This window comes from Mastacembelus armatus, chromosome 1, assembly GCF_900324485.2.
Source record: "Mastacembelus armatus chromosome 1, fMasArm1.2, whole genome shotgun sequence".
Taxonomy (NCBI): domain Eukaryota; kingdom Metazoa; phylum Chordata; class Actinopteri; order Synbranchiformes; family Mastacembelidae; genus Mastacembelus; species Mastacembelus armatus.
Genome location: NC_046633.1, coordinates 24,276,190 through 24,302,549, shown reverse-complemented (window position 1 = coordinate 24,302,549; position 26,360 = coordinate 24,276,190). Strand labels below are relative to the sequence as shown.

General features: G+C 39.0%; 1 protein-coding gene across 3 annotated transcripts in view; it reads left to right on the top strand.

Moving 5' to 3' along the window:
* palm3 (paralemmin 3) overlaps positions 1-21,865 on the top strand; it is a 30,524-nt gene extending 8,659 nt beyond the window's left edge. The window contains exons 3-12 of one of the 3 annotated variants that reach the window (XM_026303347.2): positions 4,833-4,887; positions 5,603-5,744; positions 6,910-6,967; positions 8,889-8,941; positions 11,011-11,091; positions 16,016-16,140; positions 16,650-16,722; positions 17,741-17,771; positions 19,056-19,106; positions 19,860-21,865. In XM_026303347.2, the coding sequence (XP_026159132.1) occupies positions 8,897-8,941; positions 11,011-11,091; positions 16,016-16,140; positions 16,650-16,722; positions 17,741-17,771; positions 19,056-19,106; positions 19,860-20,848 (1,395 nt within the window). In that variant the 5' untranslated portion in view covers positions 4,833-4,887; positions 5,603-5,744; positions 6,910-6,967; positions 8,889-8,896 and the 3' untranslated portion in view covers positions 20,849-21,865. The remainder of the gene's footprint in view (positions 1-4,832; positions 4,888-5,602; positions 5,745-6,909; positions 6,968-8,888; positions 8,942-11,010; positions 11,092-16,015; positions 16,141-16,649; positions 16,723-17,740; positions 17,772-19,055; positions 19,107-19,859) is intronic. The other 2 variants (XM_026303348.2, XM_026303346.2) reach the window with 2 other exon arrangements.
* The last annotated feature ends 4,495 nt before the right edge of the window (positions 21,866-26,360 follow it).

Genomic DNA, 26,360 nt, shown 5'->3' with positions numbered 1-26,360 from the left:
GAATGGAAAGAGGAATGGAGTAGGAATTATCCTGAAGGAGGATTTTGCTGGAAATGTTCTGGAGGTGAAGAGAGTGTCAGATAGGGTGATGAGTCTGAAGCTGGACGTTGAAGGTGTGATGTTGAATGTTGTCAGTGGTTATGCCCCACAGGTAGGATGTGAGTTAGAAGAGAAGGAGAGAAGTAGACTTCATAAAAAGGATGGAAATGGCTGTAGTGAACACATTTTTCCAGAAAAGAGGAGCATAGGGTGACATGTAAGAGTGGAGGCAGGAGCACACAAGTTGATTACATCTTGTGCAGACGTTTCAACCTGAAAGAGATCAGTGACTGCAAAGTAGTGGCTGTGGAGAGTGTAGCCAGACAGCATAGGATGGTGGTGTGTAGGATGACTCTGGTGGTGAGGAAGATGAAGAGGACAAGGGCAGAGCAGAGGACCAAGTGGTGGAAGTTGCAAAAGGAAGAGTGTTGTGTGGCTTTCAGGGAGGAGCTGAAACAGGCTCTGAGAGGTCAGGAGGTTCTTCCAGATGACTGGACAGCTACAGCTAAAGTGATCAGGGAGACAGGTAGGAGGGTACTTGGTGTGTCATCTGGAAAGAGGAAAGCAGATAAGGAGACTTGGTGGTGGAATGAGGAAGTTCAGGAGTTTGTTAAGAGGAAAAGGTTAGCTAAGAAGAAGTGGGACATTGGGAGGACAGAAGAGAACAGACAGGAGTACAGGGAGATGCAGCATAAAGTGAAGGTAGAGGTGGCAAAGGCCAAACAAAGGGCATATGAGGATTTGTATGATAGGTTGGACACTAAGGAGGGAGAGGTGGATTTGTACAGGTTGGCGAGGCAGAGAGACAGAGATGGGAAGGATGTGCAGCAGGTTAGGGTGATCAAGGACAGGGATGGAAATGTGTTGACAGGTGCCACAAGTGTGATGGAAAGATGGAAGGATTACTTTGAAGAGTTGATGAATGAGGAAAATGTTAGAGAGCACAGAGTAGAAGAGGTGACTTTTGTAGAGCAGGAAGTAGCAAAGATCAGTAAGGATGAAGTGAGGAAGGTGTTGAAGAGGATGAAGAGTGGAAAGGCAGTTGGTCCTGATGACATACCTGTGGAGGTATGGAAGTGTTTAGGAGAGGTGGCAGTATAGTTTTAGACTGGGCTACTTAACAAGATCTTGGAGAGTGAGAGAATGCCTGAGGAATGGAGGAGAAGTGTACTGGTGCCCATCTTTAAGAACAAGGGAGACATGCAGAGTTGTGGAAACTACAGAGGAATAAAGCTGATGAGTCCCACAATGAAGTTATGGGAAAGTGTAGTGGAGGCTAGGCTGAGGTCAGAAGTGAGCATTTGTGAGCAGCAGTATGGTTTCATGCCAAGAAAGAGAACCACAGATGCAATATTTGCTTTGAGAATTCTGATGGAGAAGTACAGAGAAGGCCAGAAGGAGCTGCATTGTGTCTTTGTAGATTTGGAAAAAGCGTATGACAGGGTGCCGAGAGAGGGAGCTGTGGTTTTGTATGAGGAAGTCTGGAGTGGCAGAGAAGTATGTTCGAGTGGTGCAGGACATGTATGAGAGCTGTAAGACAGTGGTGAGGTGTGCTGTAGGGGTGACAGAGGAGTTCAAGGTGGACGTGGGACTGCACCAAGGATCGGCTTTGAGCCCCTTCTTGTTTGCTGTGGTGATGGACAGACTGACAGATGAGGTTAGACAGGAATCTCCGTGGACCATGATGTTTGCAGATGACATTGTCATCTGTAGTGAGAGCAGGGAGCAGGTGGAGGAAAATCTAGAGAGGTGGAGGTTTTGCTCTGGAAAGGAGAGGAATGAAGCTTAGCCACAGTAAAACAGAGTACATGTGTGTAAATGAGAGGGACTCAAGTAGAACGGTGAGGTTACAGGGAGTAGAGGTGAAGAAGGATTTTAAGTACCTAGGGTCAACAGTCCAGAGCAATGGAGAGTGTGGGAAAGAAGTGAAGAGACGTGTGCAAGCAGGTTGGAACAGGTGGAGGAAAGTGTCAGGTGTGATGTGTGACAAAAGAGTGTCAGCAAGAATGAAAGGAAAGGTGGACAAGACAGTGGTGAGACCAGCAATGTTGTCTGGTTTAGAGACAGTGGCACTGAGAAAAAGACAGGAGGCAGAGCTGGAGGTAGCAGAGCTGAAGATGTTGAGGTTCTCTCTGGGAGTGATGAGGATGGATAGGATCAGGAATGAGGACATCAGAGGGACAGCACATGTTAGATGTTTTGGAGAAAAAGCCAGGGAAGCCAGATTGAGATGGTTTGGACATGTTCAGAGGAGGGACAGTGAATACATTGGTAAAAGGATACTGAGGTTAGAGCTGCCAGGAAGGAGGCCTAGAGGAAGACCAAAGAGGAGGTTCTTGGATGTAGTGAAGGAGGACATGAGGATGGTTGGTGTGGGTGAGGAGGATACAGAGGGTTAAATGGAGGCAGATGATTTGCTGTGGCGACCCCTGAAGGGAACGGCCAAAAGGAAAAGAAGAAGAAATACAGGACTGGTTGGTCGGGTCTTTGATGCTTTGAGGTTCACACATTGTTGAGGCTCTGTGTTACTTCAGAAGTTAGGCAGCAGCAGGACTGTCTTGCCTCTGAAGTGCAGCAGTGATAAATGACTTGGAGTAAATCTGTGATGTATGTTGTTGACTTTGATCATTTCCAGCACACTCCAAAGTCTACTACCCTGTTACATAAGAGGAGCACAGACATCACACATTAACCTTTAATCCTTTACTGATGTCAACAGACACACAGCAGTGGAACGCAGTGTTTACATTCCCCCAACCTGGACTGTCAATCAGAGGAACTTGGCTATGACTTCTTGCAGCAGCAGCATCCAAGCTGCACAAATTTCACCCATGCATCCCACCCACACACGTGCCGTACAGTACGCATCCCCTCGCACTGCGTGTCAGATTTATTTCTATCTAAATAAGCAGGATATCCATCTCCAATACTTCAGTTTCTGCTGCAGACTCTCTAAAGTAGCTAAAAATCAATAGCTGATGAAAAAGCACTTTTCAACCATTCACTCTGTCCATCCCTCAAGCTAGAGAGTGATTGCCTCTTTGATTGCCCTGTCTCCACCTGAAGTTCAATCTAGGAATTTGTTTTACCATTGGCTGGCTGACTGTTTTAGTCAGGCTCTTCCTGAGCGATGGTTAGTGACGACAGCAGAGGATGTGCTGGTTCAGGGATCAGGGTCGTTGCGATTGCATGTTCTTTCTGTAATCGTCTGGAGGACAATGATGTTTGTGCTTTTCCTTTTCCTAAACACATAAAGTGGAAGGATACTTTCGATTTACGTTGGCCTTGGAATTGTTTCTGCCCGTAACTCTCCATTTCACAAGCCTGTAAATTTGAATCTGTGTGGCCTGAAACTTTTTATTTCCACTAAATGTAAATAGCAGAGAATTTATTTAAAAAAAAAAAAAAAAATTTCTGTTCTTACTGACCCAATTCTACTCTCTTCACTTCTGCATTTTATCTGCTATGCTGTAATGCTGCACTCCATTTGGTAAGAGTAAAGAGAGCTGCACAGAAACAGGATAATGGAACATGTAGAAGCATCACTGTAAATGAGCCTAAAGCAGATGAACTATACTTCAAAGCCAAGATGAATAGATGTTCGCAGCCTAAAGATTCTTCCTAATGCAGTTATTTGAAATTAATAAAACTATTCAGCTTTATACTCAAAGTGCGTACAGACCGTACTCCTACTGTTGCCTCCCTCAACCACATCTCTCCAAGAACTCGAGCAGAAATTTGAAAGTGCAGAAAAGCGCCATGGCCAGTGGTCTAACAGCATAATTGCATCATCACTTAAAAACCAAAATGTCACCCAGTGACATTTTGACTCACTCGCCCTCCACCTCCTGAAGACCTGAAGTTATTTTAGCAACTTGATCTCTCTTGTGTTGATTAGCAGCATTTACAGATCCAGGAGGTTCAGATTACTGTTACATTTTGGTTTTTCTACATGGCTTCCTGACACAAAGAACATCTTAATTTTTACCCAAACTGATGCTACAGTTATAAAGTTGATTCTCCAACAGACAGACTGAATGAGTCAAGCCTGGACTGAAGGGTGCCCTGTGCGCAGTGGTCAATAACCATGTACCCTTCTTTAGTAAAGTGTGCTCTTATGTCTGTGCAGTGTGGTCATGTATTAGTTTTCTGTTTTTATTCTTTCCCCTTTTCTGTACGAGCTCTTATGGCGAAGCACATTGTGAGTCACTGTTCCTGAGTCAGATATATTTATGTTGTAACATACATGGCAATAAAGTCGATCCTGATTCTGATGTGTTTTAATAAGCTACTTCCTGCTTGCACAGTGAGAGATATATGCATCAAATTCATGAAACTGGTGTTTTGCATATGAAGTTTATCTAATTCCATCTGTGGAGCTGCTGTACATCATCAGGGTTATATTCTCTCAGCCAGCCGGCACAGAACAACATGAGGCATTGCATTAGTGGTGGGTAAGTGCTACCTATCAGCTAACACTAATTGTGCTGATTCTCTCCCACAGTCAGAGACCTCAGGTCTCAGAAAATTAAATGCTAATGCTTCAGCTTCTGTGGTATTTGCTCAGATTGAAATAAAGAAAGTGTTTTTAAAAAAAAAAACATGCAGTGTGAAAACACAACAGCCTCTTGCCTTGTTGGAATAGTAACACTGCTTAAGATTTTCATTTCCATTCTGATATACTTTCAGTTATGCACTGCCTTTGAAAGTCATGAGCTGCAAGCTGTGACACTAAATGATTCTTATAGTTTTTCATTCCAGACACCCAACTGTTCTCCCATCTGTTCCCACAGAGCTAATATCACTACACCAGCACTCAGCATATAGACTTCATGGCACCCCCACTAGGTAAATATACATTGTTATATAAGCATGAACACATACACTGAAAGCAAATACACATTCTTTAGCACTGGAGCAGGAAGAAGGTTTGCAAAGAAACATGCTGACAGTTTGGAGTAAGATTGAGTTACTGAGATGCCTCTCAGTAACTCTGCACTTACACTATACTATACACATAACCTGCTATTAAGTTTAACAATTTACATGTTTTCTGTTCAGACAACTATTCAGTTCACATAAAAATAATCTGCAACAGTTTTTATAATTAATGAATCATTAAAATATTTATTTTTGTGGATAAATAGCAAAGACTCCCAAGTTCTGTGGGAAATAATTTTTTCTGTAAATTGTATGAAAATGTCTGGATACTTGTTTATTCAGATTTTGACAACATGGCACATTGTTAAGTTTAGAAGCTGAAACCTTCCTTGATAGATTAAAATAATGATTATTAACATTACTGTCCCTAATTTTGTGAGGACATGATTTTTTTTAACAGGAGACACCTAACAGTAACAGTTCTGTCCAACTATGGCTCAAAACCATTTAGCTGCTTCAGCTCCAGGATCCTTCAGTACTTTTACTACTTCTCTGTCTGTACGACTATGACAAGTCAAACAGTCTGCTATGGATAGCTAAAACATTATTAATGAATTATTGCATTGCTAATATCCAGTAAACATTTCTCTTCCTGACTTTTTCTGCTCTTTTCTCTTTTTAGCTGTAGCACCTTCAAGTCCATTGTGTGACTAAGTGTGAGTGTTTATTGGGAGGGAGAGAGACTGGGAGATATAAAGTGGGAGACACTTGGTGAGTGGGAGGTCATACCGCTGAGGTCAGGCAGCCTACGACTCGCTTCACAGGCAAGTGTTTGTGTAGGACACAGATAAATTCCTTGAAAACCAAAGAATTTAGTCATCTGGGTCTGCATGGAACAGCCATTGCAGTTCTGTAATTAAACACTGTACTGCAAGCTGTGCTCTTTTTCATGCCCCATGTTGGTGTTTTATTACTGCTGATTGGTTCTGATATCTATCAGATATAGTATAACAGATTTAAGGGTGCAGTTGCTGTGCTTTCTCACTATCACAACAGGAGCTGTGAGAAAATTCACAGTTAAAGATTTTTTCAGGGTTAAAGTAAAGATTTTGCATTAATAAAGCTCCTGTAATTGACTAATAAAGAAGACAGGATTTATAAGAAATCTTGAATGACTTATAGTTTCTATAATATTGCCATCCTAATCTTCCATATTCCATAACCATGCCTTATGATCTGTGGTTTCTCCTGTTTTCCATTTTGTTGGGAATTAAGGGTTTAATTGAATTAAGGGGAATTAACTGTCATAGGCAAAGTTGTGATTTGTGAAGTTGGTCTACATTAATAAAGCAAAATTTATTTGACTTAACAGGTTCATTTTTAAACTGTCATAGCAGTGGTTCCTAGCTTGAGGGCCAGAGTCCCCAGTGTCAAAATAAATCTTTGAGGTCAAAGAACAATTAAAGGAATAAGAAAAAAAACATATTTCTGCTACATTAGATTACATTCATTTTTCTGACTTTACTGAAATGTTGATTTTTGTCTTTAATAATGGAAACTTTCACCTCTTTGGACCACTGCTGATCCTTTAAATAAAGAAATCCAAAAATACGTGTTTGCTGTTTAGTTTGGCAGAATTGCTGGATAATGATCGGGTCTAATGGGAAACAGAGTTAATTAAACCTTCACTTTTCCTTTCCTGAACAATCTTCTTTCTTACCTGTACACGTTGCGGGCCGTCCCATTTTGTGGACATCCAAATCCCAACATATTTTCCCCTCATTCCTCTTTTGTCTTCCTTTTCTCTCTTCCCAACCATCTTGACTTTCTCTCACTTTTAACTTTTTGACTTTGTCAGCCTTCCCTTCTCTACCCTTCTGTATCATGTCTAATTATCGAAGTCAGTGTATGTCTACAGGGAGCTCCTCAATACCTCCTCATCAAAGCTTCTGTTTGTGTTTGCTTGTTTATCTGTGGTTGCTATTCTAGGCACTCTCCTGGAGCCCTGATGAGACACAAGCCTCCTCTCCCAACGGAGGCTTGCACTGTAAGCTGTCACTGCACCTCCAGTCATTCAAAACACTTCCAAAATGAGAGTTTGTCTTTGCCTACCTACGTTGCTCTTAAAGGATGTGTTTTATATATTCTTGTATAACTTTCTGCTGATTCTTCCACTGTTTCCTGCCATCTCAGTTCTTGAGAGAATTCCAGAGTAACGAAAGGCATGCCAGGGGTTGTTTCCCCATCAAAAATTCCCCTTATCTTGTTTTATTCTTCTGTTTTCTCCCCTATACAGAGAGCACCTACTTTTTTAAAGAGTTTTATGTGGGCCTTTTTCCCCAGTGACCCCAACACCCACATTACACCCAGAGGGCACTGAAGGTGTCTTTCAGGTGTTGAGAAGTTTTGCACTATGCAAACTAAACCCCACTAAGGCCCTGACAGATCTGTCATATTGGAGGCGCAACAATAGCATCAGATGTACTGACTTGATTCCTGGGGAGAAATGAGAAACCTTATTTGCATGTGAGTGTTGGAGGGGGAGGGCAGTTTCATAAGAAATTAGTAATGTGGGGGTTGATGTGTCAGAGTTAACTTTGGCAGCGTGCATGTGAACAGAAGAAAATCATATAGTGTTTATTTCTGTTTTAGTGGAACATAACAGTATTTTAAGTTGAAAAGTTAGGTCATTGTTTTAGCTTGATCGTTCTGTTAAGGCTTTAGAAACCAGGTTGTTTGTGAGGTTTTGCAGATGATGATCTCCAAAGTGCATTGATAAGCACAGGTTTCTTCACTTCACTTCAAAGGTCCATGATGGCAATTAGCAACACTAGTCATGACACAGTGGCATTTGTTAGGGCCACATATAACTCAAATCTCCTTCAGTGTGAGATCTTGGTTGCTGTCATGGCTCAATGTGTGTTTTGGTTTAGGACAGATTTTTTTAAACATCATTAAGGAATTGTCAGTGACTGGGAGATTTTTGCTGCCAATAAGAGTGTTTTCACTGTTATTTTTATCATATCAAGTCTTTCACTTATTAAACCCACACAGTGCAGAATTACACGGTGGACAAAAATAAGTGTTGTCTCCGTCTTGAGAAGTTGACTTTAGAAGTCAGACCTATTGCTCTAAAAGCAGAGTTATGGCTTGTGATGACAGAAACCCACTAATGACTGAGTTGCTGTGAGCAGCTGCTGTGTGTGACTCTAGTCTATGTTCTCTCATGTACCTCTGAGTTTTGGGGAGCTCAAATATTGTCCCGTTTAGTGTCAGCTGCAGGGGAAAATAAATACTGCCTATCTCATAGATGCCTGAGACAGTATCAGTGTGGAAACAAAAGGCTTAATTAGGGTGTGGGGAAATATTACTGGCGAGGGTGAGAAATGTGAGAACGACTGTTCAGGCAGGGGCCCTGTATTCGAATGTAATGCTACTATATTACTATATAGGGTACTATAATTACTGTCGATCTGTTCATTTTCTGCTGCTTATCACGAGTTGTCCTGGTGGCAGCAGGTTCAGCAAGGTAGTCCAGTTGTCCCTCTTCCCAGCAACCACTATATATACTTGTCCAGTTATCTGTTTCACAAATATAGCAAAGTTGAAATCCTGCTTCTGATCTTGTGTTGCTACTCCTCATTTTCCTCTATATTCCCATAGCTCGCAGTTTTGGGTCTAAAAGAGAAATGCTGTTTGATCCTCTTCTGGCTAAACTCTTTGGATCATCACTTGTACATCTTTTAAAGACATGAAAAAATAGAGCATACAGCACAAAAAATGGTCAGCTCAACTGAAGAAATTATAAATTGTGGTTAAGAGAGTTACAGAGGTTTAATCTGAAATATTAACCTGGATTCATTCTCTCAAAGCAGTGGACACCCTAAATTCTGAAAATTCAACCATTTGACTTGACTCCCTTTAGTTTATTTTTCATCTCTAACCTGTAACCATGTCTTCCATCACAGGAGTGAGGATGGACGAGGCAGAGAAGTACAAACAGCGACTGGAGGCCATTGCTGTGAGTTCACACGTGTACACACCGACACACAAATAAGTGTGTGTATAGTGAGTCAGGCAGCAGACTGAAATTCCACTTATTGTATTGTCAGTATAATAAAAATGTCAGTACACCACTCGTTTACAGTGGAGGTGGGGAGCTGCTGACCTCGACTGGGGATATTGTCAAACGGTGGAAAGAATACTTCGAGGATCTCCTTAACCCTGCCGACACATCTTCCATAAAGGAAGCAGGGGCTGGGGATTTGGAGGCTGATTCATCCATCACCCAAGCCGAGGTCACTGAGGTAGTTCGGCAGCTCCTCTGTGGTAGTGGTCCCTCTTTTTAAGAAGGTGGGACCGGAGGATGTGTTCCAACTACAGAGGGATCACACTCCTCAGCCTCCCTGGGAAGGTCTCTGCCAGGGTGCTGGATACGAGGATACATGTGGTCAAACCTCAGATCCAGGAGGAACAATGCGGTTTTGTGGAACACAGGACCAGCTCTATACCCTCTCAAGGGTGCTCGAGGGTTCATGGGAGTTTGCCCAAACCAGTTCACATGTGCTGACTTGGAGAAGGTATTCGGCCAGGTCCCACAGGACATCGTGTGGGAGGTGCTCCAGGAGTATGGGGTCCGGGGCCCTTTGCTAAGGGCTATCCGGTCTCTGTACAAACGGAGCAGGAGCTTGGTTCGCATTGCCGGCAGTAAGTCAGACCTGTTCCCAGTGAATGTTGGACTCCGGCAGAGCTTAAGTTTAAGTATCTTTGGATCTTGTTCACAAGTGTTGGAAGGGCGGAATCCGAGATTGACAGACGGGTCAATCTCGGATTCCGTCGTTGCCCCTATCTGTCTATTGGGGCATTGGCAGCAGTAATGCGGTCAGTGTACCGGTCAGTTGTGGTGAACAAGGAGCTGAGCCGAAAGGCAGGATGCCTCCTAGGCGCCTCCCTGGGGAGGTGTTCCAGGCATGTCCCACCGGGAGGAGGCCCCGGGGAAGACCCAGGACACGCTGGAGTGACTATGTCTATCGGCTGGCCTGGGAACACCTCGGTGTCCCCCCAGAAGAGTTGGAGGAAGTGTCCGGGAGAAAAGGAAGTCTGGGTATCCCTGCTTAGGCTACTGCCACCGCGACCTGGCCCCGGATAAGCAGAAGAAGATGGATGGATGGACAGTATAAATGCATAATTCATTTAAAAAAACAAAGACATGTAATTCTGTAAAGATGAATTTTAGCCAGCTAGCAGAATAGTAGGAGATTCTTCAGTCTAGTGGTTCTGGTAGGTCCTTTGTTGGCAAACCACTCAGAATGGGATCAAACTGGGAGGATTTAATGGACATTTATGAAATTTCATGGACCACAGGTTTGTGTCTTTCAGGTGCCCTGTTTTCCCATTAGAGCAGGTGTTGTCAAAAATGGAAAAAGGTGTTTTTCTGTTAAAACAGACTACGTTTTAGTTAAAATCTAAATGTTGGTAGAATATACACTTAATTTTTATAGCATTTCATGACAGTTGCTAAGTAGATTTCCAGTCAAAAGTGCTTGAAAAATAAAATTATGGCACCATATGGAGTATAGACAATATTATGTAGTATAGACTATATTACTGAGTATAGACAATATTATGTAGTATAGACTATATTACTGAGTATAGACAATATCATGGGCACGTCCACTTCTGATTCTGTGACACAGAGAAAGAAAGGCTAAAGAGGCTGAGCTGTGCTCTGGGCTGTCAGTAACTCCTAAATTATTTATTGAATGTGCAGTGTGGTGAGCCAGGGTGTGCCTCGTCCCATGAAAACAACAGCAGGTTTCCATAGGGACTACAGCTCTGAGCATTATGGGATATAGAGTTTACCTGGTGTCTATGGTGTTGTACTCTTTACCAGTGATGTTTTATTCACTGTCATCTCTCCCCTTTCATTGTTTCTGTTTATTAATTTACATTAGTTTATTTATATGGCTGCTAAGTGTTTGTCAGTGCATCTTTTTCTAGACTTTAAGAGATTCTTCTCTTTCCTTCACTCCCTTTTTACCAAGTTTTGTCTGCATCCATCCTCTTTCTTTGCTACTTTTCCTCTTTCAGGAGAAGCGTCGACTGCAGGAGGAGCAGGATCGAGCCAGAAGAGACTTGGAGGATGAGAAGCTCAGACTACAGCAGCTCAAGGTCTGACACATATTTAGAGCCTGTCTTATGCATCCTTAATTTTACTGAGCCAAAATCCTCTGCAGACTCATTCCAGCTTGTTAACAAGCACATCGCTGCCAAATTTATTTCCTTTTCACACACACATACATGCAGATAAACAACCTTCCACACTTCCTAGATTCTGCCCATCTCTTGCAGAAATTAGTATTTATGTGAGTGTTTACACACACTGCAAACCACAGAGCTGCTCCATTGTTTTCACATCATTTCCAGACTGGCGTTTCCACTTCCTACTCCACTGTGTTACGCTGCCCTGGGGCACATTCCTCAAATCCACAATTTGAGGAATTTGAGGAAGTTGTGCAGCATGTGTTTGTGTGCACGCGGGGATGCATGTGTGTACTGGTGTGGTCATGCAGAGAATGTTGAGAACCAGTTTGAGCACAATGTTCCATATGTTTATTGTCCCTGAGAGCAACATTCAAGTTGCAACACGCATCAAAGATTAATTTTTAATAATTATTCTCATCATTGCTTTCTCTCAAGAGGTGATATATTCATGGCTTTTAGCATATTCATTAGCTTTGACATTGACTCTAACCCCAGGGTAGATTTAAGTATGTGATAGGAGGTAGTAGAAGTTTATACACTCCTGATCTTCAGGGAAGTTTAGAGAAGGTTTGGCTCAGCTTGCCAAAGGCACAGGGAGAAGAACAGAACAGAGCAGAGTTTGTTCTGTGATTTTGGAGAAAATACAGAGGCTTTTTGACAGCTATAGTTAAATAGGTAGCTACTGGCTAAGAGTTGCCAGATTTAGAAAACATGGGGCTATAGGCCGGAAGCAAGTATGTATTTTCAGATGCTTTAATCTCACTTGTGAGTGAGGAACTAGCAGGAATCACCTGGATTTACATAGTAGGAAAAGACGAGGCACGTGAGAGTGCATTGAATTGGATTTTAGTGCAGTTTCTGAATTTTAATTCCTTCAGGGACAGGTTTATCTCAAGTCTATCACATGTAGCACAAAATTATAATAAAAATTATAATCCCTAAGTATTTTAGTAGATTAGATTTACTAAGATCTGAGTTCACTGTCTGACTCAAGGGCACTTCCGATTTATTAGCAGTGTACTTTTATACTAACAAACCTGCTTTATGGCCATTGTTTTTGGTCCTCATGTGCAGGAGAGCACAACTGGCTAATGTTACTTGCATGAATCTTCTTTCTTGACAGGTAAATACCCGCTTTAAAAAGTTTCCATTTATTATGGGTAGACTATGCTGTGTCAGTATCAAACAGTTAAAAACACAAGAACTGGAAAAGGATTCTAACCTTTTTTTAAAGTGGATTTTATTTGTCAAGTAAAGTAGCTGTGTGAAAAAACAACAACAGAAATACATTTAAGGAGTAAATAATAGCGGGGTTGGTTTGATAAGCCTGACACATGGCACTGTAACCACTATCATCATAACATTGTTTTCATGTCACTTTCAACATCAGGGTTCTCTGTCTGATTGTGTCGGTATATACACTGTGCTTATTTTTTTTTTTTTTTTTCTGCTGGCTGAAATATGTCTAACTTTAGTTGACATTTATTTGCTTTTTCTTTGGGATTTGTGATTTAAATTTTTTTTTTTTTACTTGTTTCAAGCTTCACATTTGCCCGAAAAGATGATTACACTGTACAATCTGTACTGTATAAGATCTGTAGTCCAGAACTAATCAAACTGTAGCTAAATAACACATAACTTATGGTTTTAAAAAGGTCATTTTTCTACTTTTGGTGGTTACCACAACTATAGGGCATATACACACGTACACACATATGCTGTTTCCAGTGTGTGTCTGGAAGGCCAGGTTCTGAGTGTTGGAAAGCAATGAAATGTAGTGAGCAATTTAGTATTACGCTTTAAAAGAATATTGTCATTTCCAGCTGCTCACTGCTCACCTGTTTTTATAAAACATAAAAGTACTTTCGTATTTTGCTAAGAGACCGGTAAGTAGCCTCAGGCAGCTTTCGATCACTCAGTCATGTCCAGATCTCAAACAGTGGCATAGGAATACTATAAGAATAGAGTGTGCCCACATGCTATGAATTCATTCTGTCATTTCAGGTAGATAGCCGAGGTGAAGACTAGTGAAATAGACTCACTGGTGTTTCTCTCTTTATGTCTCTGACCTTTTCTCTCACCCTCACCTTCTCCAGATAACTAAATATAACTTTCCCCACATCACTACTCAATACATCCTACATCTCTTCCTTCTTGAGCCACTTTTGCCTTGACGTACTAACCTCTGTATAAACCATTTGTAGTATGATGAGAAGGAGATTTCAGGCACTTTTGAATCATCTTCATTTGACTTGTACCTGATAAGTATAACACATGAGCTTGCATTGCATTGAGGGTTTGTTTGCAAGATGTGTCCCAATTCCACACTTTTCTAAGCAATTCTAAGCAGTTTTAGTGTGTGTGTGTTCATACATGGGAAAGTGACAAAAACAAGTATAGGCTACTCTAAACTGACAGAACACATAACGAAACAAACCCTTGACTTTTTTTGTGTGTGTGTTGTCATGATGCACATGGTTATTTCACATTGAAATGTACAGTACTATGTAAATGGTTGAACCACTTAAAGTGTGGATGCTTTTCTATGAATAGTCATTATTTATCAGTAAAACTCATAAAGTGCAGTAAAAACAAAAAAGGGTAAATCAGTGTTTCTTGTGACCACCCTTTATCTTTACAGCACCATTTCTCCTTGTTGTATACCTAGCATGTAGGTTGTAGCATCTTGGAAAACTTGTCAGCATTTTTTTATTGATTAAAGCTGTCGCCATTATTTCTGTCTCTTCATGTAATCCTAGACTGACTCAGTGTCTTACCAACGGACTGCTTTTTCTTTTGTCTCTGAAGAATTCGTCTCTCCTTTTATATCTGCGTCATTGCCCTGCTGCACAATGAATTTGGGACCGATCAGATGCCTGTGCATGTACAATGGATGGGGATCAAAACATCACACATGCCTAGAAATTTCACAGTACAGTATAAAAGTTTGACTGAAAGGAAGGATTACTGAACGGACCTACTGAGTACAGGCCCAGGGGCTCGATAGTTAAGGGGTGGCCCTCAGGGCCATATGCAGGGATTAATACTGAGGTATACTGAGGTCCAAACCTATATTTGATTGAATTTAAGTCAAATAAGTAGAGAAAAGTCTACAAACACATGTAGAATCAGTAAAAGCTGACATACAGCAGAAACAAAACAACCACAAGAAAACACAAACTGCAAATCATGTGGTCACTTCATCTGTGAGTCTTGTTTTGGGGAGCCATCTGTGCCCAGGGACCCTTTGTCTCCATGTTAAGTATATCGAAAAGGTTGTATACTAACTGTAAAGATAGTAAAATACTGCAAGGATTTGTATAGTGGCCTATATTTTGATAGAGTGGTAGGACTTTTTACATTTTACATGTGTGTTGTTTGGTTGGAGCACTATGGCGTGTACATAGTCCAACTGTTTTCCATTGTCTCCTGTCAGCCTTTATACCGAACGCTCTGTTGCTAGTGGCAACCAGCATCAACATTCCGTAGCCGTTGGAGTTAGCTTAAACTGAGATTGTTAGCTTCGTGTTACCAATCTATGACTGAGTAAATACAGTACAATACAGTAGATACTTTAATCTACTCCCAAAATACCTTTGTTGGATCATTATCTATAGGTAACGTATCCCATTAATGTAAGCTATTTATGACAGTTGTTTCCATTTTATGTTTTTAGATTTTAAGCAGATTTATGCTGAGTGCTAACCTGCTAGCCCTTAGCTCACATTCTAACGTTAGCTGGGTTTATGCTTAGGTTATTGTTGAGTTAATTATTTGTGTTTTATATCTCTTAGACTAATATGTGTGTACTAGATTCATAGGTGATGTTTATACTTAATTTTTCAGCAGGTGCCATTATTTACCTAAGCTAATACATATTTTTGACAGTACGCTAGCCTGTACTTATGGAAATGTAGCTAGTTAGCTACTTATTCAATGTTACAATACTGAATAATATGAAAAATTCAATTCGGAAATGCAGAAGATATGTTAATTCTTTACTTGATTTATTTTACAGCTAACATTATTACATATAACACTAGGACCACGTAATTTCAGATTTTAAGGGTCAGGTTTTTGTCTGTGTTTAGACCTTGTATATAACGTTAAACAAAAATAAACCTCTTTCCTATTTTTATTATATTCCATATTTTATTATTTATTGTTAAATTTAAAATCTCAATATTGGATATTATCAAGAATATTTTTTATATTTGTACACATTTAAACCAAATAACCATATTGATGTTCAATTTAAAGAGCTTTTTACCATAATACGAGTGAACCATAAGGATAAACTCCTTTTTTACTGAATATATGGTTTTATATAATGATCTTGCTATATGTAACATATAGTTTTTTTTTCCTGCAAAAATCAATTGATGAAATAACTGAACAGGTTTTTGACTAATCTAAATTCAATAATTTATAAATAGAAAAAGTGTGCTACAGTGATGCAACAAACATAAAAAAATCTATGATATTGTTTATTCCTTTCGTTCATTGATTTGCAATGCTGCTCACAATGGGCTAATGCAATAGAATATAAAAATATATTTTTATAATAAATATAAATAACATTTATAAGTAACACTGCAATATTCATAACAGATGACAAATTTATATAGTCTAAAAGTGTATGTCATCATGTTTTAAGAAAAAGAAGTAATACTTTATTAATCCCCAAGGGGAAATTACATAATTATAGTACTTATAATAAACCAATAATTAAGTACTAATTTCTTAATCACAATAATGCAAAACAACATTACTGAAAGTTGGCTCATTCTTGTTTTTTTCTTCCTTTCCCTTCCTCACTTTCTCACTCCAGAGGAAGTCTCTGAGGGACCAGTGGTTAATGGAAGGAGCTCCCTTGTCCCCAGCCTCCCTGGACACCCAGAGCCCACCTTCCCCTCTGTGGGGCTCCCAGGCACAAGAGATCCAACACACATTGAAGTACAGTTAATGTTTCAATGTGTGTGTCTGTCCATGTACTGTATGCAAGTTAGAGCTAGAATACTTGGAGACATTTTGTTACTGATATAGTTTTCAAAGCCAACACAGCATGAGAGAACTGTCACACTTTTGATGTGTTTGTACAGTTGAAACGTTATCTATAATTGAGAATTGCATCCCATTTTTCTTTTTGTTGTATTGTAATGTTTGCTGTTGTCATACATGATGTATGCATTGGCAGAGTTTAGATTTAATTCTTCCGGCACTGAACTCGGAGGCAGAGGCTGAGCAGGTGATCTAGCCAGCACACTTTTTAGACAGAATTATACTTTTCTTTATTGCAATGGGCAGTGTTGTCAAGTCCCTGAAGCCTTCACTCCAACTTCCCAATCACATTATTGAAAATGTTCACAGCTCTTCCTCATTTTTCCAACATGACTCCTCACACAGTAGAAATTACACATTTTGATAGGTGTGTGCATGTGTTTACACAACTGTGTTTTTCTCAGGTTGCCGTCAGAAAGTCAGCAGTTGGCAGAGGAGAAAGATAAGCTCAAGGAGCAGATGGAGGATGGTCAAACAGTGAGTTTGTGTGCGCACACGCACATACGCCCACTTTCTTTCTGTGGAAACAAAGGGGTCTGGGATATGTGTTAAACAAGCTTGCTCCATCATCTTCCATTAAGCAGAAAATTTCCCACAGCTTCTGTCTGTGGCTTTTTGCCTTGAATAATACATTTCATTCCTAAATGGACCTTTGATCCAGCAGCTCTTGTTCAAAAACAGGAACTTCATGAATGTAAGCAGCCTTGTTACATAAACAGTTCAACACTTGATCCACTCTAAAATTATTGTTTCACCTCAAGCCAGGCATTAATATGTTTACCTCACCTCACTGAAAGGCTTTGTAAAAGAACAAAGAAAGTGTCCCTCCTGTTCTACTGTGTGTGCTGGGGTCTTTGTTTAATTATAACCACAATTTTTTAAAAACTAAAATCAACTAGAGACATAAACAGAGGTTTCCATATTTAATAGTTATTACATCTGATTAGTTGTGCTGGCTGTGATGGAGGAGACAGTATGACCTTATCATCTGTGTGAAAATGGAGCATTTTTTTAAAGGGCCTGCCAGCAAGTCTTTGGTTTGGCAACAGACCGAGAGTGAGTGACAGTCAATATCTGGCAAATTAAACATGCACATGAAGATTTTTTTTTATCACTTTTTCTTTGCATATTGCAATCCAATCAGCCAAGGAGTGAAATGTTGGTCACTGTAGACGTGATTCCTATCTATCATGTTCATCATTGTAGCTCTAAAGTCCTTTATTTGCTATAGTCACCATAATCATCCAAGAGTCTATAGTGGACTCTTGTCTGGACTGTTTAAAGTGTAAGATCAAGAAACGTATTTCATCCAGATATAGTATTCTGGACTGTGTTTGTTTCCTCAAAGGTTGTGTGATATTCTAGTATTTGCATTTCATTTGTTGTCTTCAGATTCCTTTCAAAATGCACCAGAGTTTTGGGCAACACAACACAAACAGTTGCACCATTTGAGTCACAGTAATTTAATTCCTTCCCTGTCCCTTTTACTCAACAGGAGACTGTAAAATTGGCAGAGGCCAGAGAAGGTAAGTAAAATCAGAGAAAACTTTTGGTACTGGAAATGTTAAAATTACCATGGACAATTTAGGAAACTGCCTTTTACCAGAACCTCAGTGCCAAGCTCAGACATCCACAGTATGTAACATCATCATCATCCATCTGCCTCCCTTTTTTCAACACTTGCACTGTACTTTGTCCAATGCACTTCATTTCATTTTAATTTCCCCTAACACATTGTGTTAGAACAGTTTAAATGGCCCTGTACAGACACACTGCTTTCCTGGCTGCCACCACCTGTTATTCAGCAGCTATGTTTCAAATGCTTTAATTACCAGACATATCATCTTATCAGTGCCAATTAATTAGATTTAATTTGTAAATCTATAGGATCGTTAATATTGCCACTTCCTGATAAATCAGTCCATGAACGCATCGTCACAGCTGGCTTCTGAGCATGAAAAGCTTTTTCAACCAAAAAGCATATTTTTCATCCAGAAGTGAATAATTTATCTGCAGACATATTTTGAAGATGTTATGTGCCAACAGAAAAGCATATTCAGATCATTTGGAATATGAGAAAAATGCTCTTACTGAACTTATAGATTACAAATGCATACACAATGTTGTAAAAAATGGTGCTATTATTGTGCTGGAATGTGCATTGGAATGTTGATCAGGAGTTCAATTGAACTCCTACTATCCAGTTTGTAATTCACGAATGTAAAACCTCCCTACGAATTGGGCATGTAAATAGTGATTAATATGAATTCATTCATATTCAGAATCATCCTATGAGGCCTGTCTTGTATTCCTTTCCAAAAAGATGCCTAGTTTGTATCCTAGTTTCTCTCATGAACATTGCTTAGAAGAAATGAAATAGCCAAAAACCAATAACAGTGACCAAAAACAATTTCTTATTTCAAATTCCTTTTGTATTTACAATATTGTAAAAAACTTTGAACTTGATTATATTTACAGTATACAGTATTGTATTTACAGTACTCTAACTTCTCTCTGTCTCTCTAATCAAACATAAATAAATGTTCCATTAGGAATAATGACAAGAAATTTCCTCTGGCAGGCATTTCAGTGCCTTTAATTATACTCTTAATGACTTGCGTTTTTTACGGGCCATGAGGGTTGTTCAAGGTCCCTGAAGAAAGGTGACTGAGGAAAAAGCTACTACTGCTATTATGCTATATTGCTTACCTGTGTTTGGTTGTAGCAAGGCATAGCAAAACTTGATAGCAAAACATGAAAATCATGATAAAAATATCTCTACCTAATTATATCTCTTAATTCTTTTTCAGTGGTGGCCCAAGATGATGTGCAGAACGGAGAAAACAATACAATAGGATTAGGTGGGTATAAACATACAGACATAGACCTCACACTGGACCTCAGTCATCCAGAAACAAATCATGCACATGTTTAACCTGGAACCTGAGAAAATCTTGCACCATCACCTTAAAGAGCACCAAATACCCCATAGATTCATTTGTATGTGAATCTTACGAAATTTGCTTTATGATGAAATGGGCAGCATCGGCATACCTATACTTCACTAAATCTTCATACATGCTGTGATGAATAATTCCATATATTTATGCTAATAGGTGCTCATAACTTGCATAACTTGCATTTTAGGTACATGGACATGTCAGTAAGGATGTTACTCAAGCTCCTGGACTAGACAGACGTTTTCTGAAAAATAACTGACCCATCCATTTGTAATTAAGTCATCCATGGTGGTAGTTTAGCCTTGCTTTTAGTGTTTTGTCGGTTGACTTATCTCATGATAGTATAATAGATATCCATTTATATTAGTAGTTAAATTCTACTCTGTGACAAATGTCAGCTTTGTTTTCATAGTATGCAGTTTTTGTCCTATTATTCTTCATTATGCTGTGTTAGCAGAGAAGACTGATGTTTCCATGTTATGTGTTGGAGTCAGGTGGCAGAAACTTTTGTAAATTGTATAATGCATAGATTAGCTGTATTGAGCACATATTAATTGCAAAGTAACCTCTAATTGCAATCAAGTAAAGGTGCATCTACTCCAACTACAATGAAAGCCATTCACCAATGTTGTGGTATTTTATTTTTTACTTCAGAAACAACTAAAGATCAAGAAAAGACAAACCATAGCCCACTACCTGATGAAATTGAAGTCTTCATAATCAATGGTGGAAGAGACTTGGATGCAAAGACAAATAACAGTGTTTCATTTGAGAGTACTCAATCCATCACTAATGGACCGCTCAGCGTTACTGAGGTTGTTGTTAGCATAAAGTCAGAATCTGAATTGAGCCAGGGTGTTTCTGAAGCAGATCCTGGTCAGGTTACAAATGTCAATGTTAATGAGGAGGAAGAAGACGTGACTCTGGTGATGAGAGCAGAATGTGTGATCATCACAGACGAAGGGGATGATGTACCCGAGGATATTACACTCCAGGAAGATCAACAGGAGACCATACAATCTGAGGAAAGCCCTCTGCCAAACCCAGAAGCAACCAGAGAGGGAGGGGAGACTGAGGAGATAGTACAAAAAACAGAAACAGCTCTAGAAACATTCACACAAAAGAAGAGTGAGGAAACTGAACCAACTGCAGAGCCACAACCAGTAACTGGAGAGGTAGAGGGTGACATAAATACAAACAAAAACCGAGATGCAGATAAAAAATATGATGAACAGGACAAACTATTTGAAGATTTTACCTCTATGGAACTGCAGTCCCCAGACACTTCTTCAGTGCCAGTCTACTCCGAGGCACAGGCATCCACTCATCCCGAGGCTCAGAGTGAAGCTGTAGTGTCACCAGAGGAAGCTGAGGGAGCAATAAAAGCTCACGACCCTGCCACCACACCTGACCAGTTTCAGGAGGTACCCTTGGCTGATCCCCAAGAGGACCAGAGTACAGAAGCAGGGTTGAGGGAGCAGGAACCCCTACTGTTGCAGGCCAAAGCCCCAATTACTGAAGCAGAGCTGGCAACAGCTAACAGCCCTGCCAGCACAGAGAAACACAGCCCAGTCAGGTCTATCCAAGAAAAACAGAGTGACGCTCCCAAACACAAAACCTGCCAGTGCTGCTCTGTCATGTAAAAACCCTCTCTGTACATCCTTTTCTTCACTCTCCTCCTAGTCTGACAGTATCCTTGAGTCCTTCTTTTCTCTCTGATTTTCAGGACATAGCTTACTTCTTCTACTGTCTCTGTGTTTTATGCAGCCATCCTTTTCTGAGTCACTTTCCTTTCGTCCACCCTTCTCTGCCAACATTCCTTGTATTAATTTTGAAGCATCCTCGTCCCACTCTGGAGCTTTAATAGTCCAAAGAGGAAATGAGCGCTCTCCAACATGAATAGAGGGGCGGAACAGTATTGACAGGACTCGTTAGTGTTTAAGTGCCTTGAGAAGCCCGCTCCCAGGGATAACACTTTTAAATTCTCTTTACACAGTATGGACCAAAATATGTCTTTTTTTTTTTTCTTTTTTCTTTTTTCTTCTTCTTCAACTGACTGACTTAATTTTGCTGTTTAGCAGACAGGCCAGCCAATAGGATTTTAAAACCGTAATTTTAGATGCAGCTAGCAAATATATATAAAAAACAGACCTAAAATGTATTATTTTAAATTGTTGTATCCACAGTATATGCATAATTCTGTGTCATTTTCATTATCTAAAAATGAAATGTTACTGGAACAGTCCAAAGATCCAGGGGATCAGAGAAGATACTGCTTAATTTGACTTCTGTTAGTTTTGGTCTTTTTTTAATACATTGTTTGAATCTAAGTAAAGGACCTCAGCATTTTATTCACTCTGTAACAGGTTTTGACAATATACAGACTATACTAATGGTATAAACTGGTCAAATATATAAGCAACCACATGCACCACTGACTTTGACTTTGGGCATTGTTAGTTTTGAAATAGAAATTATTTATAAAAACATAAAAATACCTGAAAGTATGAGTTTTGTATTTTTTTTTTTTTTTTTTTATACTTCTGACGCTGCTCTTTGCATGGATGTATTTAATGTATACAGAACACATGAGGAATTTAAAACGTCAGCTTTGAAAAGACTTTTGTTTGGTTCAATTATTAAACTGGCATGTGTGGTAATATTGCTTGCTAGTCTGAATGTTCATCCAGCATTTCTGTTTTTCAAACAGTGGATTTGTCCCAAATTAAAAACATTGCTTCATGCAAAGATAAGAAAAACACAGTGGTTCATGTTTAAGCATTTGTTTCATAATGCTATTTCTTTCTTAGTTCACTAGTTTGAAATCCTAAATGGAGCCATATCTCTTTAATTTGCTTATAATTATTGTTTATGTAAAGCACATGTGCCTAACGGCCATTAGCCACCTCACAAACTACTCACAACAAACTGTGTAGGCACCTTTAATGGTAAATGATTTGTATACATTACAGCAATATTACGCAGGTTTGTGACTAGCATGAGCCCACTGGTGAAAGGGATGTGCAGTCTGACTTACAACTGTGAAAATAAGTCTTGGCACCTGAGTTCCCAGCAGGTCCTGTCCATCAAATACAAGATTTCAGTGAACTGTCACATTTTAAGCCACTATTTCTCTAAAAGATGAGACAATAGCAATTAACCTGCTGTGAAAATTGGCAAAAATTAATGAGGATTAGACACGCAGCTGCAATTCCAGTGGGCTACGTAGAGTCACATTTATCTATACACATCACTACTATTTCTCCAAAAAATTGTTAATTAAATATGAAATATGTATCCTGGTGTACAGATATTTTAGAAAACATGAGCTTGGGGTTCAGTAGCCTTGTTCACCGTTGATCATCCAGGGAACTAAAAAGACAAAAACATTTGTAATAACTTCATAATAACATTTTCTAGTAAACAAAGAACACAAGAATCAGGTGTGAGATCTTCTACAGAATTTGCATGGATACATAGAAACACTTTTCAATGTTTCAGTTATCTGTAATGTAGGTATGCCTGTTCTATCAAGATAAACACTAATATCTATTGGCTAGCAGTTTATTTATAGTTTTCTAAAGTGTGTCTAATTGGAATCATAAAGTAATGAATCTTAACTTCAGACACTGTGTACTTTAACACAAATTTCAGTGCAACACAAGTTAATAGAAAGGTAAAGATATATTTGTGTAAAAACCTCTCCATTCTGTCTAATTCCTTATCAGAATATAAGAGTAGTTTGCCAGTAAATCGGTCTGAGATTAACATCAGTTTACATTACAAGGTCAGTGAATCATTCCAGTAAGAATTAATCATTCCCAGAAAATGTCCTTTGCGGTTTCGACATTATTAAACAGTGCCACATATTGCAAAACACGTTACTGCATTACACATTTTCACCATGAAATGTTTTTAGTTAAAACATTTTAACTAAACTTTAACTGCAGAAATATTCTTAGTGAATATTTGAGTATATTACAGTTTATATTTATTTCAACAAATAAAATACACATGCAGTATACTGGGTCAATAAAAAGATTTAAATCATTTTATCGCATTTTTTCTAAAATATCTGTTGCAGTAAACTCACTACAATAATAGTTGTATGCAACTCTGTACAAAGAAGAAAAACCCCATTATACACACCCTAATGGTTTCCAGTGGCTATTGATATAGTTTATTGTAATGTCTTGAAGTGCTCTGAAATTAAACCATAAAGGAACCAAACATTTCGAGATAAAAACAGAATCTTTTGGTTTAACAAAATGTAATTTTTTTGACTCACTCAACAACCTAACACACATATGTGGCATTTTTTTCTACAATCAAATATTGTTCGGATAGATGGCGCTGCTGATGTTCCTAAAATGTGTTGCATTTATAGGTTTCTTTGCTTTCACTGTTCACCTTCAGATTCTGTAGGCTGTGCTGCCATTTCATCATTTGAAACTTTCAAAAGGTTGGACATATGTAGGAACAGTTTACATCAATCCTCAAGGTTTAATTCTTAATTCTTAAAAGTGAGTCATTACTACCCATTTTTACCGACTTTACCACTTTGCTTTGTTCCTTCTAAGGTTAAGCCCTGGACTTGAATTACCTAATGTCAATAAACAAAAACATGGAGTTGGACAAAGAGAATGACCCCAAAATTTTGACTGGTAGTGCAAATAATCACAAGTCACAGTATGCAAATAATTCTTGGACTCTGCTCTTTACTTTGTATTGTTAAAATGGACTCTGGTGAAGCTATAAAACCAGAAACGCCTCTACACAGGCAAGACTTTCAGAAAGACTCTTCAGTGCATAAATGAGAAGTTTGGTCATTTGGTTTTAACATAGAGAGACATGTTTGCTGTGTGTACCATTGGCCTCCTCTTCTTGATATCTTTGAGTCATTCAGCTCTTAACGACTGCGATGGCGTGGTTCAGCCTTTGACTGAACTAGATCCTCGTCAGTTCGAGGGAAGATGGGCTTTAGTTGCCGGCAGTATAAAAATCATTGAACCTGAAAGGCCTCTGCAAGCAAGTGACAGTCACTATTGCAGCGTCACTATTGAATTTTACAATAGGACCTTTGTGAAAGCCAGTCGTTTGGGGGACACCTGCAGCTATTTAACCAGCAACATCACACTGGAAGGCCACAACTACAACTTTACGAAAGGGATTGCAAACTTCAATGGAACCTTCTTCCATACGTCCTGTGTAGACTGTGGGATGTTGACCTTCAATGTGGACGCACCATTTCATAAGTCATCAGAGGTGTACTTATTCAGCCGAAGAAGGAAGGTGGATGACAAGGACATAGAGTGGTTCGGCAGACAAGTGGAGTGTCTCAACATGCCTCCTCATTTTGTGATGGATCCTACCAAGAGTCTTTGTCTTGCAGGGACTGATGAGAAAGAAGAGGAACCAGCCCTCAAGACTGAGGCATGAATAAATTGTATGTTGTTACATACAGTTCAGTGTCAGTGTGCAGATGGTAAATTGTCTGAATCTGACTGACTTCATGAAAAAGGAAAACCTATTGGCCATGTTACATTTACAGTTGTTCCTGTTAATCATATTAACATAATTAAAAAAGATTGCAAGTTGAAACCTGTGTGATGCTTTTTGTTTGGCAACAACACTTGGCAGAAAATATCAAAGACCCATTCGTTTGCTGTGCTAATGATTTTAGCTTGTGTGCTATCTTAGAACTCCATGTCCCTCAACACAACCCTTTCCTTACACCCTGTGACGCTTACGGGGAACATAATGTAGGTTAACCTGAACCAAACATCAACTGACCCTGAAATATATGTTTGATAGCATGCAGTTAATTATGACAATATGCAACCACCAGTCACCTCATCGAATTTTAAAGAAAAAAAGGAAATCAAAAATGGATATATTTATTCCTTGACGAAACAACTCCACCTTATTTCATCAATATTTTTGATTTTCTTAGACATTTAAAAAAAAAATCAGGTACAGGTAGCTAGCTGTCTTTTCAGTGCAAGAATTCTATGAATTGTGAGATCACAACCAAGTATTGAATGATCGGCAGAAAAAAACTGCAGTTTATATAAATCAATAAAACAAAAATACAAATGAGATAAGGTTTATCTGTAAATATTTTGAATATATATTTTGAGTTTAACAGTTGCACCTGTCATGAGGTTGATAAAATGCTTTGTGGTTAGTTTCACTGTTATACAGTATATTACTAATTCAGAACAATAAAAATCACAAAGGAAGAAAATATTAAAACTTGATCTGAAGAGGTTGGATAATTGAAGCTTTTAATTTCCTGAGTATATGCCTGGTGTTAATATGTGTAAATGTTAGATTTATATCGTATGTATATGAGAATTTCAAAGACCAGTCCTTATCTTTTAGATCTTGTCTTATGTCTTTCTGTATTCTGTGTATTTCTGTCTTTCTACTTCTCAAATATTTGAGAAATTAAAAGTCAACAAATATTTTGATTGCTCTATAATAACAAAAAATGTTAGTATGCCTCGTTTTCCTTAATGTGTGGATTATAATGAACTGCAAAACATTTCAGATTATGAGCGCCTCTTAACCTAAATTTATTAGCCTCTTTTAAAAAAAAAAAACAAAACTCACAATCATTTCACAATCCCAGGATGAACAGATAGACAAGGCACAGTGTTGCAAAACTGGACAACACACAACAAAGAATAAACAGCCTTATCACATCTAAACCTTTAATCATTTCCAAATCAGTGTTTCAGACTGATGTTCTGAAGAGTCAGAACAAGAAATTTGACCTGAGAGATTTAAAGTCTTGTTGAAAATTCTGGTTTTCTACTTATTTTTCACTCCATAGTTTAATGACTGATTAGTTGCAATATGCTGAGTCGTTCTCAGACTCAGACTTTTACTACTATAAAATACTGTTTACTCATTGACCACCTACTGTTAATATCTCCAGTCTATTCAACTATTTTACACAATGTTAGCCAGAAAGGAAAACTGCAGCGTAAACAATCAGTAATGACAGCCAGTACACAAAATATTATTTTGTTTCACAATCACAGAAGAGGACGTTGCTCTCTGGGCTTTTCTGTATTGTGAAACTTAAATTTTCTAAAACAACTATATAAAGAGCCAGACCACCTCACTGGCCACATTTACCCTGTGACT